Here is a 15,721-nt window from a genome sequence, read left to right on the forward strand (position 1 = left end):
ACAAGTGAGAATCAATGTCAAAGCAGGTGCTGCATGATCCCACATGTCTTTCATGCAAGAAATCAAAAGGATTTACATCACTATACTACAAACATTCATCAGTCATGCTCTTTAACTTGCCAAACAACAGAGAAGGCTCAAAATTACGATGACACTTCAGTTGAATGTACACTTCACATCCCTTCAGTGGAAGTGTCCTACATTGATCACCTTGGATATCTGTTTGCTGATACCTAAGAGATAATATTCATTATCTCTCACACCCATGTGGTGTAATAATTTGCTTAAGTTTCTTGTATCCACTAGTTTAGCCTCCCAAAAGTTTCTTCATCCAGTCATGGCACCAAAGGATCATATATTAGCCTCAAGAAAAATATCATCAATTATCAATTTTGACATACTTCTGCAAAGCAAAACTGCTACAAGCATTAGATATTAACGAGTTTTACATTCAGAAACCACTTCAATATTCATTGAACATGATCACTTTAGGAGTTAATTAGAATTCAACATAATTTTTGTTTCTAAAATAGCCTTGTTGGCAGTATCATGTTATTCTCCAAAGAAGTTTCATTAAACAGCTATTTTATCCAAGAGGTAGCTAGTTGAACAAGGAAGCCAATGTATTCATATTCAAGTTTATCTCATTTTTATAACTAAAATCAACAAAACATGTATCTCTGATGCCTAATAGTAACAAAAAGGAGTAATGAGTCAGTGTGCTTTATACCAATTCTACTATTGTTTCCTGCTTCCAGTAGTTCCTGGAGCTGCCAAAATCAAATATTTTTTATGCAAATATTCCAAATGCATCTAAAGTGAGTTCACTCAGGTTTCTTCAGCAGAAACCCCAAAATTATATAAATGACTTCCTCTTTTCCCACCTTCCTGCCTCACAATCCGTCTTCCTTGGGAAAATTATGGCTACATCAGGGGTCTTGTTAGTTCTCATTCTACACTGTCTACAGGTTATTACTATCAATTTTCTGTCTTTTTTTTTTAGCAGTACGATGTGACATCTATAAAATCTATACTTCCTCTCTTTCTCCTTCCAGCCTTAGTGAAACCATGCTGTAGAATTAAAGCAAAATTATGCTGTACCCCACAGCCCCTTATGTCTTGAACTGCTCTCCACATTTCTTCTTCCCAATTTCAATGTGGGGAAGTCTATAGTCTTCCTGCAAAGATCATGTCCCAGACCAGCAGCATTAGTGTCACCCAAGAACTTACTACAAATGAAGAATCTCAGGCCTGCTGAATCAGAATGTGCAGCTTCAGCGAGCACCCCCACCCCACACCCCACCCTCCCTGCTGATTTATGAAGGGAGGATATGTTCTTTTCTATCTGGATTGAACATGACATTAAACGTGTTTTGCAAAATTACCTGTCCCAGATTTTTCTCCATCCTTTTTTTGTGTGGCTACATTTGAAACAGAAACTTTCTTGTCACTTATAGCCTGAATAGAATTTGAAACAAAATAATGAATAAATAAATAAATAAAGTATGTTTCATAGACTATAAATTTAAAAGATCACAGTATAAATGAGAGTTTAGTTACCTTCAAGGCTGGTGGTTTCTGAGAAGACACTGAAAAACAAAAGGGACACATAATTACTCATATATAAACATGATAAAGTTATCCATACATTCACGAACTGTTAACATCAAGCTGTATCCTTCTGCCTGTACTAGCGTAGGCTCTGATGCCTTCTACTTTGTGTCTTGGGACTGGAACGTGACAGAAATACACTGATAAAAGGGAATACTGGCTCCAGGAAATATACCCTTACAATTTCAAACATGGTATGATTTCTCGTATGTCGAAAGCTAAAATCAAACCGTGTCAATATCAATGTGGATATGTCGATTGATGAGGACAAATATGATTTAAAATCAGAGGAGCAATTCATACAGCTGATAATCAATGTCAAAGCAGGTGCTACATGATCCCACATGTCTTTCATGTAAGAAATCAAAAGGACCTACACCATTATACTACAAACATTCATCATGCTCTTCAACTTGCCCAATAACTGAGAAGGCACACAATTACGACGACACTTCAGTTGAACGTACACTTAACATCACTTCAGTGGAAGTGTCCTAAATTGATCACCTTGGATATCTGTTTGCTGATACCTACTGGATAATATTCATTATCTCTCACACCCACCTGGTGTAATAATTTGCCTAAGTTTCTTTTATCCACTAGTTTACCCTCCTGAAAGTTTCTTCATCCACTCATGGCACCAAAGGATAAGACATTAGCCTCAAGAAAAATATCATCAATTATCAATTTTGACATAGTTCTACAAAGTAAAACTGCTACAAGCAGTAGATATTAATAAGATTTTCATTCAGAAATCACTCCAATATTCATTGAAAATGATCACCTTAGGAGTTAATTAGAATTCAACATAATTTTTGTTTCTAAAATAGTCTTGTTTGGGAATATCACACTATTCTCTATAGAAGTTTCATTAAATAGCTATTTTATCCAAGAGGTAGCTCCTTGAACAAGGAAGCCAATGTATTCATATTCAAGTTTATGTCATTTCTATTACTAAAATCAACAAAACATGTATCTCTGATGCCTCCTAGTAACAAAGAAGAGTAATGAGTCATTGTGCTTTATCCCAATCCTAGCATTGTTTCCTGCTTCCAGTAGTTCCTGGAGCTGCCAAAATAAAATATTTTTTATGCAGATATTCCAAATGCATTTGAACTGAGTTCACTCAGGTTTCCTCAGCAGAAACCTCAAAATTATATAAACAACTTCTTCTTTTCCCTCCATCCTGCCTCACAATCCGACTTCCTTGGGAAAATAATTGCTACATCAGGGGTCTCCTTAGTTCTCATTCTACAGTGTCTATGGGTTATTACGATCAGTTTTCTGCCTTTTTTTAGCAGTACGATGAGACGTCTGTAAAATCTATACTTCCTCTCTTTCTCCTTCCACCCTTGGTGAAAACATGCTGTAGAATTAAAGCAAAATTATGCCTTTCCCTGAGCCCCTTATGTCTTGAACTTCTCTCCATATTTCTTCTTCCCAAATTCAATGTGGGGAAGTCTATAATCTTACTGCGAAGATCACGTTCCAGACCAGCAGCATTAACGTCACCAAAGAACTTATTACAAATGAAGAATCTCAGGTCTGCTGAATCAGAATGTGCAGCTTTAAAGGGCCCAAACCCCAACCCCACTGATTTATTCGGGGAAGAGAAGTTCATTTCTATTTTGACTGAACATGACATTAAATGTGTTTTGCAAAATTACCTGTCCCAGACTGTTGTCCATCCTCTATTTCTGTGGCTATATTCGAAACAGAATCTTTCTCGTCACTGGTAGCCTGAATGGGATTTGAAACAAAATAATCAATATATGAAGTAGGTTTCATAGACTATGCCGTTAATACTTCAACATATAAATGAGACCTTAATTACCTTCTCAGCTGGATGTTTCTGAGAAGACACTGAAAAGCAAAAGGGATACATAATCACTCATATGTACATATGATAAATTTATCCATACATTCATGCAGTGTTAGCATCAAGCTGTTATCTTCTTGCCTGTACTAGTGTAGGATTTGATGTTTTCTACTTTTTGTCTGGAGACTGGAACATGACAGAAATACACTGAGAAAAAAGGAATACAGGCTTCACAAAATATACCCTTACAATTTCAAACATGGCATGATTCGTGATACGTCTAAAACTAAAATAAAACCGTGTCAATATCAATGTGGATATGCCGAGTGATGAGGACAAATCAGAGGAGTAACTCACACACCTGAGAATCAATGTCAAAGCAGGTGGGTCATGATCCCACATGTCTTTCTTGCGAGAAATCAGAAGGATTTACACCATTATACTACAAACATTCATCATGCTTTTTAACTTGCCCAATAACTGAGAAGGCACACAATTACGATGACACTTCAGTTGAACATACACTTCACGTCTCTTCAGTGGAAGTGTCCTAAATTGATCACCTTGGATATCTGTTTGCTGATACCTAGGAGATAATATTCATTATCTCTCACACCCATGTAGTGTAATAATTTGCTTAAGTTTCTTGTATCCACTAGTTTGGCCTTCGGAAACTTTCTTCATCCACTCATGGCACCAAAGGATCATATATTAGCCTCAAGAAAAATATCAATTATCAATTTTGACATACTTCTACAAAGTAAAATTGCTACAAGCATTAGATATTAATGAGTTTTACATTGAGAAGTCACTCCAATATCCATTGAAGATGATCACTTTAGGAGTTAATTAGAATTCAATGTAATTTTTGTTTCTAAAATAGCCTTGTTGGGAGTATCATGTTATTCTCCAAAGAAGTTTCTTTAAACAGCTATTTTATCCAAGAGGTAGCTACTTGAACAAGGAAGCCAATGTATTCATATTCATGTTTATCTCATTTTTATAACTAAAATCAACAAAACATGTATCTCTGATGCCTAATAGTAACAAAAAGTAGTAATGAGTCAGTGTGCTTTATCCCAACTCTAGCATTGTTTCCCGCTTCCAGTAGTTCCTGGTGCTGCAAAAATCAAATAATTTTTATGCAAATATTCCAAATTCATCTAGTGAGTTCACTCAGGTTTCCTCAGCAGAAACCCCAAAATTACATAAATGACTTCCTCTTTTCCCGCCTTCCTGTCTCACAATCCGTCTTCCTTGGGAAAATAATGGCTACATCAGGGGTCTGGTTAGCTCTCGTTCTATACTGTCTACAGGTTACTCCTATCAGTTTTCTGTCTTTTTCTTTTTAGCAGTACGATGTGACATCTATAAAATCTATACTTCCTCTCTTTCTCCTTTCAGCCTTACTGAAACCATGCTGTAGAATTAAAGCAAAATTATGCTCTGACCCAGAGCCCCTTATGTCTTGAACTGCTCTCCATATTTCTTCTTCCCAATTTCAATGTGGGGAAGTCTTACTGCGAAGAACATGTTCCAGACCAGCAGCATTAGTGTCACCCAAGAACTTACTACAAATGAAGAATCTCAGGCCTGCTGAATCAGAATGTGCAGCTTCAGCGAGACGCCCCACCCCACACGCCGCCCTCCCTGCTGATTTATGTTAGGAAGGGAAGTTCTTTTCTATCTGGATTGAATATGACATTAAACGTGTTTTGCAAAATTACCTGTCCCAGATTTTTCTCCATCCTTTTTTTGTGTGGCTACATTTGAAACAGAATCTTTCTCGTCACTTGTAGCCTGAATAGAATTTGAAACAAAATAATAAATAAATAAATCAATGAAGTATGTTTCATAGACTATATATTTAAAAGTTCACAATATAAATGAGAGTTTAATTACCTTCAAGGCTGGTGGTTTGTGAGAAGATACTGAAAAACAAAAGGGATACATAATCACTCATATACAAATATGATAAAGTTATCCATACATTCACGCACTGTTAGCATCAAGCTGTATCCTTCTGCCTGTACTAGTTTAGGCTCTGATGTGTTCTACTTTGTGTCTTAGGACTGGAACATGACAGAAATACACTGATAAAAGGGAATACTGTCTCAAGGAAATATACTCTTACGATTTCAAACATGGTATCATTTCTCATATGTCAAAAACTAAAATAAAACCGTGTCAGTATCAATGTGGATATGTCGATTGATGAGGACAAATATGATTTAAAATCAGAGGAGCAACTCATACATCTGAGAATCAATGTCAAAGCAGGTGCTACATGATCCCACATGTCTCTCATGCAAGAAATCAAAAGGATTTACACCATTATACTACAAGCATTCATCATGCTCTTTAACGTGCCCAATCACTAAGAAGGCACACAATTACGATGGCACTTCAGTTGAACATACACTTCACATCTCTGCAGTGGAAGTGTCCTACATTGATCACCTTGGATATCTGTTTGCTGATACCTAGTAGATAATATTCATTATCTCTCACACCCATGTGGTAAAATAATTTGCCTAGGTTTCTTGTATCCACTAGTTTAGCCTTCCAAAAGTTTCTTCATCTAGTCATGGCTCCGAAGGATAATATATTAGCCTCAAGAGAAATATCATCAATTATCAATTTTGACATACTTCTACAAAGTAAAACTGCTACAAGCTTTAGATATTAATAAGTTTTTCATTCAGAAATCACTCCAATATTCATTGAAAATGACCATTTTAGGAGTTAATTAGAATTCAACATAATTTTTGTGTCTAAAATAGCCTTGTTGGGAGTATCATGTTATTCTCTAAAGAAGTTTCGTGAAATAGCTATTTTATCCAAGAGGTAGCTCCTGGAGCAAGGAAGGAAACGTATTCATATTCAAGTTTGTCTCATTTCTATAACTAAAATCAACAAAACATGTATCTCTGATGCCTAATAGTAACAAAGAGGAGTAATGAGTCAGTGTGTTTTTATACCAATTCTAGCATTGTTTCCTGCTTCCAGCCGTTCCTGGAGCTGCCAAAATCAAATATTTTTTATGAAAATAATCCCAATACATCTGAAGTGAGTTCACTCAGGTTTTCTCAGCAGAAACCCCAAAATTATATACATGACTTCCTCTTTTCCCACCTTCCTGCCTCACAATCTGTCTTCCTTGGGAAAATAATTGCTGCATCAGGGGTCTCCTTAGTTCTCCTTCTACAGTGTCTATGGGTTATTACAATCAGTTTTCTGTCTGTTTTTAGCAGTACAATGTGACATCTGTAAAATCTATACTTCCTCTCTCTCCTTCCACCCCTACTGAAAACAAGCTGTAGAATTAAAGCAAAATTATGCTGTTCCCTAGAGCACCTTATGTCTTGAACTGCTCTCCATATTTCTTCTTCCCAATTTCAATGGAGTGAAGTGTATAATCTTACAGTGAAGATCATGTTCCAGGCCAGCAGCATCAGCATCACCCAAGAACTTACTACAAATGAAGAATCTCAGGCCTGCTGAATCAGAATGTGCAGCTTTGACAAACCCCCCGCTGATTTATTCGGGGAAGAGAACTTCTTATCTGTCTCGACTGAACATGACATTAAATCTGTTTTCAAAATTACCTGTCCTAGTTTCTTCTGCATCCTTTTTTTCTCTGGCTATATTTGAAACAGAATCTTTCTCATCACTTGTAGCCTGAATGGAATTTGAAATGAAATAATAAATAAATAAAGTACATTTCATAGACTATAGGTTTACCAGTTCACAATATAAATGAGAGTTTCATTACCTTCAAGGCTGGTGGTTTCTGAGAAGACACTGAAAAGCAAAAGGGATACATAATCACTCATATGTAAATATGATAAAGTTATCCATATATTCATGCAGTGTTAGCATCAACTTCTGTCCTCCTGCCTGTATTAGGGTAGGCTTTGATGGCTTCTACTTTGTGTCTGGGGACTAGAATATGACAGAAATACACTGAAAAAAGGGAATACAGGCTCCATGAAATATACCCTTACAATTTCAAACATGGTATTTGTCATATGTCGAAAACTAAAATAAAACCGTGTCAATATCAATGTGCATATGCCGAGTGATGAGGACAAAGTGATCTAAAATCAGAGGACCAACTCATACAAGTGAGAATCAATGTCAAAGCAGGTGCTGCATGATCCCACGTCTTTCATGCAAGAAATCAAAAGTATTTACACCATTATACTACAAACATTCATCATGCTCTTTAACTTGCCCAATAACTGAGAAGGCACACAATTACGACGACACTTCAGTTGAATGTATACTTCACATCTCATCAGTGGAAGTGTCCTAAATTGATCACCTTGGATATCTGTTTGCTGATACCTACGAGATAATATTCATTATCTCTCACACCCATGTGGTGTAATAATTTGCTTAAGTTTCTTGTATCCACTAGTTTAGCCTCCCGAAACTTTCTTCATCCACTCATGGCACCAAAGGATCATATATTATCCTCAAGAAAAATATCATCAATTATCAATTTTGACATACTTCTACAAAGTAAAACTACTACAAGCATTAGCTATTAATCAGTTTTCATTCAGAAAGCATTCCAATATTCATTGAATATGATCACTTTAGGACTTAATTGGAATTCAACATAGTTTTTGTTTCTAAAATAGCCTTGTTGGGAGTATCATGTTATTTTCTTTCTTTTTAATTTTGTTACTACTGTACTTTAAGTTTTAGGGTACATGTGCACAATGTGCAGGTTAGTTACATATGTATACATGTGCCATATGTATACATATGTATACATGCGGGCTGCACCCATTAACTGGTCATTTAGCATTAGATATATCTCCTCATGCTATAGCTCCCCGCTCCACCCACCCCACAACAGTCCCCAGAGTGTGATGTTCCCCTTCCTGTGTCCATGTGTTCTCATTGTTCAATTCCCATCTATGAGTGAGAACATGTGGTGTTTGGTTTTTTGTCCTTGTGATAGTTTACTGAGAATGATGATTTCCAATTTCATCCAGGTCCCTACAAAGGACATGAACTCATTATTTTTTATGGATGCATAGTATTCCATGCTGTATATGTGCCACATTTTCTTTATCCAGTCTATCATTGTTGGACATTTGGGTTGGTTCCAAGTCTTTGCTATTGTGAATAGTGCGGCAATAAACATACACGTGCATGTGTCTTTATAGCAGCATGATTTATAGTCCTTTGGGTATATACCCAGTAATGGGATGGCTGGGTCAAATGGTATTTCTAGTTCCAGATCCCTGAGGAATCCCCACACTGACTTCCACAATGATTGAGCTAGTTTACAGTCCCACCAACAGTGTAAAAGTGTTCCTATTTCTCCACATCCTCTCCAGCACCTGTTGTTTCCTGACTTTTTAATGACTGCCACTCTAACTGGTGTGAGATGGTATCTCATTGTAGTTTTCATTTGCATTTCTCTGATGGCCAAGGATGGTGAGCATTTTTTCATGTGTTTTTTGGCTGCATAAATGTCTTCTTTTGAGAAGTGTCTGTTCATGTCCTTCACCCACTTTTTGATGGCGTTGTTTTTTTCTTGTAAATTTTTTTTTGTTCATTGTAGATTCTGGATATTAGCCCTTTGTCAGATGCGTAGGTTGCAAAAATTTTCTCCCATTTTGTAGGTTGCCTGTTCACCCTCATGGTAGTTTCTTTTGCTGTGCAGAAGCCCTTTAGTTTAATTAGGTCCCATTTGTCAAGTTTGGCTTTTGTTGCCATTGCTTTTGGTGTTTTAGACATGAAGTCCTTGCCCATGCCTATGTCCTGAATGGCAATGCCTAGGTTTTCTTCTAGGGCTTTTATGGTTTTAGGTCTAACGTTTAAGTCTTTATTCCATCTTGAATTAATTTTTGTATAATGTGTAAGGAAGGGATCCAGTTTCAGCTTTCTACATATGGCTAGCCAGTTTTCCCGGCACCATGTAGTAAATAGGGAATCCTTTCCCCATTGCTTGTTTTTGTCAGGTTTGTCAAAGATCAGATAGTTGTAGATATGTGGGGTTATTTCTGACGGCTCTGTTCTGTTCCATTGATCTATATCTCTGTTTTGGTAGCAGTACCATGCTGTTTTTGTTACTGCAGTCTTGTAGTGTAGTTTGAAGTCAGGTAGCGTGATGCCTCCAGCTTTGTTCTTTTGGCTTAGGATTGACTTGGTGATGTGGGCTCTGTTTTGGTTCCATATGAACTTTAAAGTAGTTTTTTCCAATTCTGTGAAGAAAGTCATTGGTAGCTTGATGCGGATGGCATTGAATCTATAAATTACCTTAGGCAGTACAGCCCTTTTCATGATATTGATTCTTGCTACCCATGATTTTCTAAAGAAGTTTCATGAAATAGCTATTTTATCCAAGAGGTAGCTACTTGAACAAGGAAGCCAATCTATTCATATTCAAGTTTATCTCATTTGTATAACTAAAATCAACAAAACATGTATCTCTGATGCCTAACAGTAACAAAAAGGAGTAATGAGTCAGTGTGCTTTATCTCAATTCTAGCATTGCTTCGCACTTCCAGTAGTTCCTGGAACTGCCAAAATCAAATATTTTTATGCAAATATTCCAAATGCATCTAAAGTGAGTTCCCTCAGGTTTCCTCAGCAGAAACCCCAAAATCATATAAATAACTTCTTTTCCCTCCTTCCTACCTCACAATCCATCTTCCTTGGGAAAATAATTGCTACATCAGGGCTCTCCTTAGTTCTCGTTCTACAGTGTCTACGGGTTATTATTATCAGTTTTTTGTCTTTTCTTAGCAGTACGATGTGATGTCTGTAAAATCTATAATTCCTCTCTTTCTCCTTCCACCCTTAGTGAAACCATGCCGTAGAATTAAAGCAAAATTATGCTGTTCCCCAGAGCATCTTATGTCTTGAACTGCTCTCCATATTTCTTCTTCCCAATTTCAATATGGGGAAGTGTATAATCTTACTGCGAAGATCATGTTCCAGACCAGCAGCATTAGCATCACCCAAGAATTTATTACAAATGAAGAATCTCAGGCCTGCTGAATCAGAATATGCAGCTTCCGCGAGTCCCTCCCACACCCCCCCACACACTGATTTATGCGGGGAAGAGAAGTTCTTTACTATCTGGATTGAACATGACATTAAACATGTTTTGCAAAATTACCTGTCCCAGATTTTTCTCCATCCTTTATTTGTGTGGCTATATTCAAAACAGAATCTTTCTCGTCAGTTGTAGGCTGAATGGAATTTGAAACAAAATCATAAATAAATAAATCAATGAAGTATGTTTCATAAACTATAGATTTACTACTTCACAATATAAATGAGAGTTTAACTACCTTCAAGGCTGGTGGTTTCTGAGAAGATACTGAAAAGCAAAAGGGACACATAATCATTCATGTATAAATATGATAAAATTATCCATACATTCAGGCAGTGTTAGCATCAAGCTGTATCCTTCTGCCTGTACTAGTGTAGGCTCTGATGTCTTCTACTTTGTGGCTTGGGATTGGAACATGACAGAAATACACTGATAAAAGGGAATACAGGCTGCATGAAAGATATCCTTAAAATTTCAAACATGGAATGATTTTTCCTATGTCAAAAACTAAAATAAAACCTTGTCAATATCAATGTGGATATGCCGAGTGATGAGGACAAAGTGATCTAAAATCAGAGGAGCTACTCAGACACGTAAGAATCAATGTCAAAGCTGGTGCTACCTGATCCCACATGTCTTTCATGCAGAAATCAAAAGGATTTACATCATTATACTACAAACATGCATCATGCTCTTTAACTTGCCCAATAACTGTGAAGGCACACAATTACGACGACACTTCAGTTGAATGTACACTTCACATCTCTTCAGTGGAAGTGTCCTAAATTGATCACCTTGGATATCTGTTTGCTGATACCTAGAAGATAATATTCATTATCTCTCACACCCATGTGGTGTAATAATTTGCTTAAGTTTCTTGTATCCACTAGTTTAGCCTCCTGAAAGTTTCTTCATCCAGTCATGGCACCAAAGGATAATATACTAGCCTCAAGAAAAATATCATCAATTATCAATTTTGACATACTTCTACAAAGTAAAACTGCAACAAGCATTAGATATTAATGTTTTTCATTCAGAAATCCCTCCAATATTCATTGAAAATGACCATTTTAGGAGTTAATTAGAATTCAATATAATTTTTGTTTCTAAAATAGCTTTGTTGGGAGTATCATGTTATTCTCTAAAGAAGTTTCGTGAAATAGCTATTGTATCCAAGAAGTAGCTCCTTGAACAAGGAAGCCAATGTATTCATATTCAAGTTTATCTCATTTGTATAACTAAAATCAACGAAACATGTATCTCTGTTGCCTAATAGTAACAAAAAGGAGTAATGAGTCAGTGTGCTTTAACCCAATTCTAGCATTGTTTCCTGCTTCTAGTAGTTCCTGGAGCTGCCAAAATCAAATATTTTTTAGGCAAATATTCCAAATGCATCTGAAGTGAGTTCACTCAGGTTTCCTCAGCATAAACCCCAAAATTATATAAATAACTTCTTTTCCCTCCTTCCTGCCTCACAATCCATCTTCCTTGGGAAAATAATTGCTACATCAGGGCTCTCCTTAGTTCTCATTCTACAGTGTCTACTACTATCAGTTTTCTGTCTTGTCTCAGCAGTACGATGTGACGTCTATAAAATCTATACTTCCTCTCTTTCTCCTTCCACCCATAGTGAAAACATGCTGTAGAATTAAAGCAAAATTATGCTGTTCTCCAGAGCCCCTTATGTCTTGAACTTCTCTCCATATTTCTTCTTCCCAATTTCAATGTGGGGAAGTCAAAATCTTACTGCGAAGATCATGTTCCAGATCAGCAGCATTAGCGTCACCCCAGAATTTATTACAAATGAAGAAACTCAGGCCTGCTGAATCAGAATGTGCAACTTGGACGACCACCCCCCACCCCCCGCTGATTTATTCAGGGAAGAAAGTTCTTTTCTAAATGGATTGAACATGACATTAAATGTGTTTTGCAAAATTACCTCTCCCAGATTTTTCTCCATCCTTTATTTCTGTGGCAATATTTGAAACAGAATCCTTCTCATCAGTTTTACCCTGAATGGAATTTGAAACAAAATAATAAATAAAGAAATCAATGAAGTATGTTTCATAGATTATACATTTACCAGTTCACAATATAAATGAGAGTTTAATTACCTTCAAGGCTGGTTGTTTCTGAGAAGACACTGAACAGCAAAAGGGATAATCACTCATATGTAAATATGATAAAGTTTTCCATACATTCATGCAGTGTTAGCATCAAGCTGTATCCGCCTGCCTGTATTAGTGTAGGCTTTGATGTTTTTTACTTTATGTCTAAAGCCAGGAGCATGACAGAAATATACTAAAGAAAACAGAAATAGATGTGTCACGATATATTCACTAACTATTTCAAACATAATATAATTTTTCATATATCTAAAAGTAAAATAAAACAGTATCAATATCAAAAACTGTATGCCAAGTGATCATGACAAATGTGATAAAAAATCAGAGGAGACACTCGATCACCTGGGAAAACGTCAAAGCAGGTGGCACATGCACCCACATGTCTTTTATGCAAGATATCCGAATGATTTACACCATTATACTGCAAACATTCATCATGCTCATTAACTTGCCCAGTAACTGAGAAGGTACACAATTACAGTGACACTTCAGTTGAATGTACACTTCACGTCTCTTCAGTGAAGTGTCCTAAATTGATCAGCTTGGATATATGTTTCCTGAATCCGAGTAAATAATATTCATTATTTCTCATATGCATGTGGTGCAACAATTTGCCTAAGTTTCCTGTATTCTCCAGTTTAGCCTTCCCGGACATTTCTTCATCCACTCATGGCAACAAAGTATAATATATAAACCTCAATAAAAAGCATCATCAATTACAAATTTTGACATACTTCTACTAAATAAAACTGCTAAAAGCATTGGATATTAATAAGCTTTTATATTTGGAAATCACTCCAATATTCATTGAAAATGACCATTTTAAGAATCAGTTGATGAACTCAAAATTATAGTTGTTTTTAAAATTGTCTTGTTAGGAGGATCATGCTATTTTCTAAATAATATTCATTAAATAGCTATTTTATCCATGAGATAGCTCTTGGATGAATGAAGCCAATGTATTGATATTCAAGTTTATCTAATTTTTATAATAAAAATCAACAAAAGATATATGTCTTATGCCTAATAGTAACAAAGAGAAGTAATTGGTCAATGTGGTTTATCCCAATTCTAGCTTTCTTTGCTTCATCCAGTAGTTCCTGGAGCTGCCAAAATCAAATCTTTTTTGTGTAAATATGCTAAATGCATCTGAAGTGAGTTCACTCAGGTTTCCTCAGCAGAAACCCCAAAATTACATAAATAACTTCTTTTCCCTCCTTCCTGCCTCACAATCCCTCTTCCTTGAGGAAAATAATTGCTACATCAGTGGTCTCATTATTTCTCGTTCTACAATTTTTACTGGTTATTACGATCACTTTTCCGTCTGTTTTTAGCAATACGATGCGATGTCTGTAAAATCTATACTTCAACTCATTCTCCTTCCACCCTTGGTGAAAACATGCTGTAGAATTAAAGCAAACGTATGCTGTCCCCTGCGCCCCTTATGTCTTGATCTGCTCTCCAATGTTTCTTCTTCCCAATTTCAATGTGGGGAAGTCTATAATCTTACTGCGAAGATCATGTCCAAGACCAGCAGCATCAGCGTCACCCGAGAACTTATTACAAATGAAGAATCTGAGGTCTGCTGAATCAGAATGTGCAGCTTTGACGAGCCCCCTGCTGATTTATTCGGGTAAGAGAAGTTCTTTTCTATCTGGACTGAACATGACATTAAATGTGTTTTGCAAAATTACCTGTCCCACATTGTAGTCCATCCTTTATTTCTGTAGCTATATTCAAAACAGAATCTGTCTGTCACTTGTAGCCTGAAAGTAATTTGAAGCAAATTATCAATAAATGAAGTATGTTTCATTGACTATATAGTTACTAATACAAAATATAAATGAGAATTTAATTACCTTCTCAGCTGGTTGTTTCCGAGAAGACACTGAAAAGCAAAAGGGATACATAATCACTCATGTGTAAATATGATAAGGTTATCTATACATTCATGAAGTGTTAGCATCAAGCTGTATCCTCCTGCCTGTATTAGTATAGGCTTTGATGTTTTTGTCTGGGGACTGGAACATGACAGAAATACACTGAAAAAAAGAAATACAGGTTTCACAAAATAAACCCTTACAACTTCAATCATGGTATGATTTTTCATATGTCTAAAACTAAAACGAAACAGTGTTAGTATCAATGTGAATATGCCGAATGATGAGGACAAATGTGATCTAAAATCAGAGGAGCAACTCATACACCTGAGAATGAATGTCAAAGCAGGTGCTACATGATCCTGCATGTCTTTCATGCAAGGTATCAAAAGGATTTACACTAGTATACTACAAACATTCATCATGCTCTTTAACTTGCCTGATAACTGAGAAGGTACACAATTACAATGACACTTCAGTTGAATGTACACTTCACCTGTCTTCAGTGGAAGTGTCCTAAATTGATCAGCTTGGATATATGGTTGGTGAATCCTAGTAGATAGTATTCATTATTTATCATACCCATGTGGTGTAATAATCTGCCTACATTTCTTGTATCCTCTAGTTTAGCCTTCAGAAAGTTTCTTCATCCACTACTGGCAAGAAGGTATAATATATAAACCATCAAAAAGTACAATAAATTATACATATGTATACAAAATGTAATGGCTCCTGGCATTAGATATTAATAAGCTTTTACATTTGGATATCAGTCCAATATTCATTGAAAATAACCATTTTCGGATTCAATTAATGCATTTAACATTATTTTTGTCTGCAAAATTAGTCTGCCCTGGAATATCATTGTATTATAAAGAATTTTCACTAAATAGCTATTTTAATGAAAAAGACACCACTTTGGAAAAAAAGCTAATATAATCATATTAAATTTTAACTCATTTGAATAACTAATAAAAAATATATGTCTGATGTCTGATACTAATAAACACGAATGAGGCACTGTGGTTTATCCCAACTCTAGCACTCCTTCCTGATTTCAGTGGTCATCGGAGCAGTCAGAAATCAAATCTTCTGGTATGCAAACATTCTAAATGCATCTGAAGTGAGTTCACTCAGGTTTCCTCAGCAGAAACCCCAAAATTACCAAAATAATTTCTTCCTTCCCCTCTTTCTTGCCTTG

General features: G+C 36.1%; 1 protein-coding gene across 1 annotated transcript in view; it reads right to left on the reverse strand.

The window, feature by feature from the left end:
* Window positions 1–15,721, reverse strand: part of LOC100449147 (ankyrin repeat domain-containing protein 36A) — a 201,127-nt gene that overhangs the window by 27,434 nt on the left and 157,972 nt on the right. Inside the window, exons 70-77 of the mRNA XM_063720846.1 lie at window positions 7,206–7,234; window positions 7,039–7,111; window positions 5,333–5,361; window positions 5,158–5,230; window positions 3,446–3,474; window positions 3,279–3,351; window positions 1,561–1,589; window positions 1,386–1,458 (exon numbers count right to left, since the gene is read on the reverse strand). Of these exons, the coding sequence (XP_063576916.1) occupies window positions 1,386–1,458; window positions 1,561–1,589; window positions 3,279–3,351; window positions 3,446–3,474; window positions 5,158–5,230; window positions 5,333–5,361; window positions 7,039–7,111; window positions 7,206–7,234 (408 nt within the window). The remainder of the gene's footprint in view (window positions 1–1,385; window positions 1,459–1,560; window positions 1,590–3,278; window positions 3,352–3,445; window positions 3,475–5,157; window positions 5,231–5,332; window positions 5,362–7,038; window positions 7,112–7,205; window positions 7,235–15,721) is intronic.

Source organism: Pongo abelii, chromosome 22 (assembly GCF_028885655.2).
Source record: "Pongo abelii isolate AG06213 chromosome 22, NHGRI_mPonAbe1-v2.0_pri, whole genome shotgun sequence".
NCBI classification, from domain to species: domain Eukaryota; kingdom Metazoa; phylum Chordata; class Mammalia; order Primates; family Hominidae; genus Pongo; species Pongo abelii.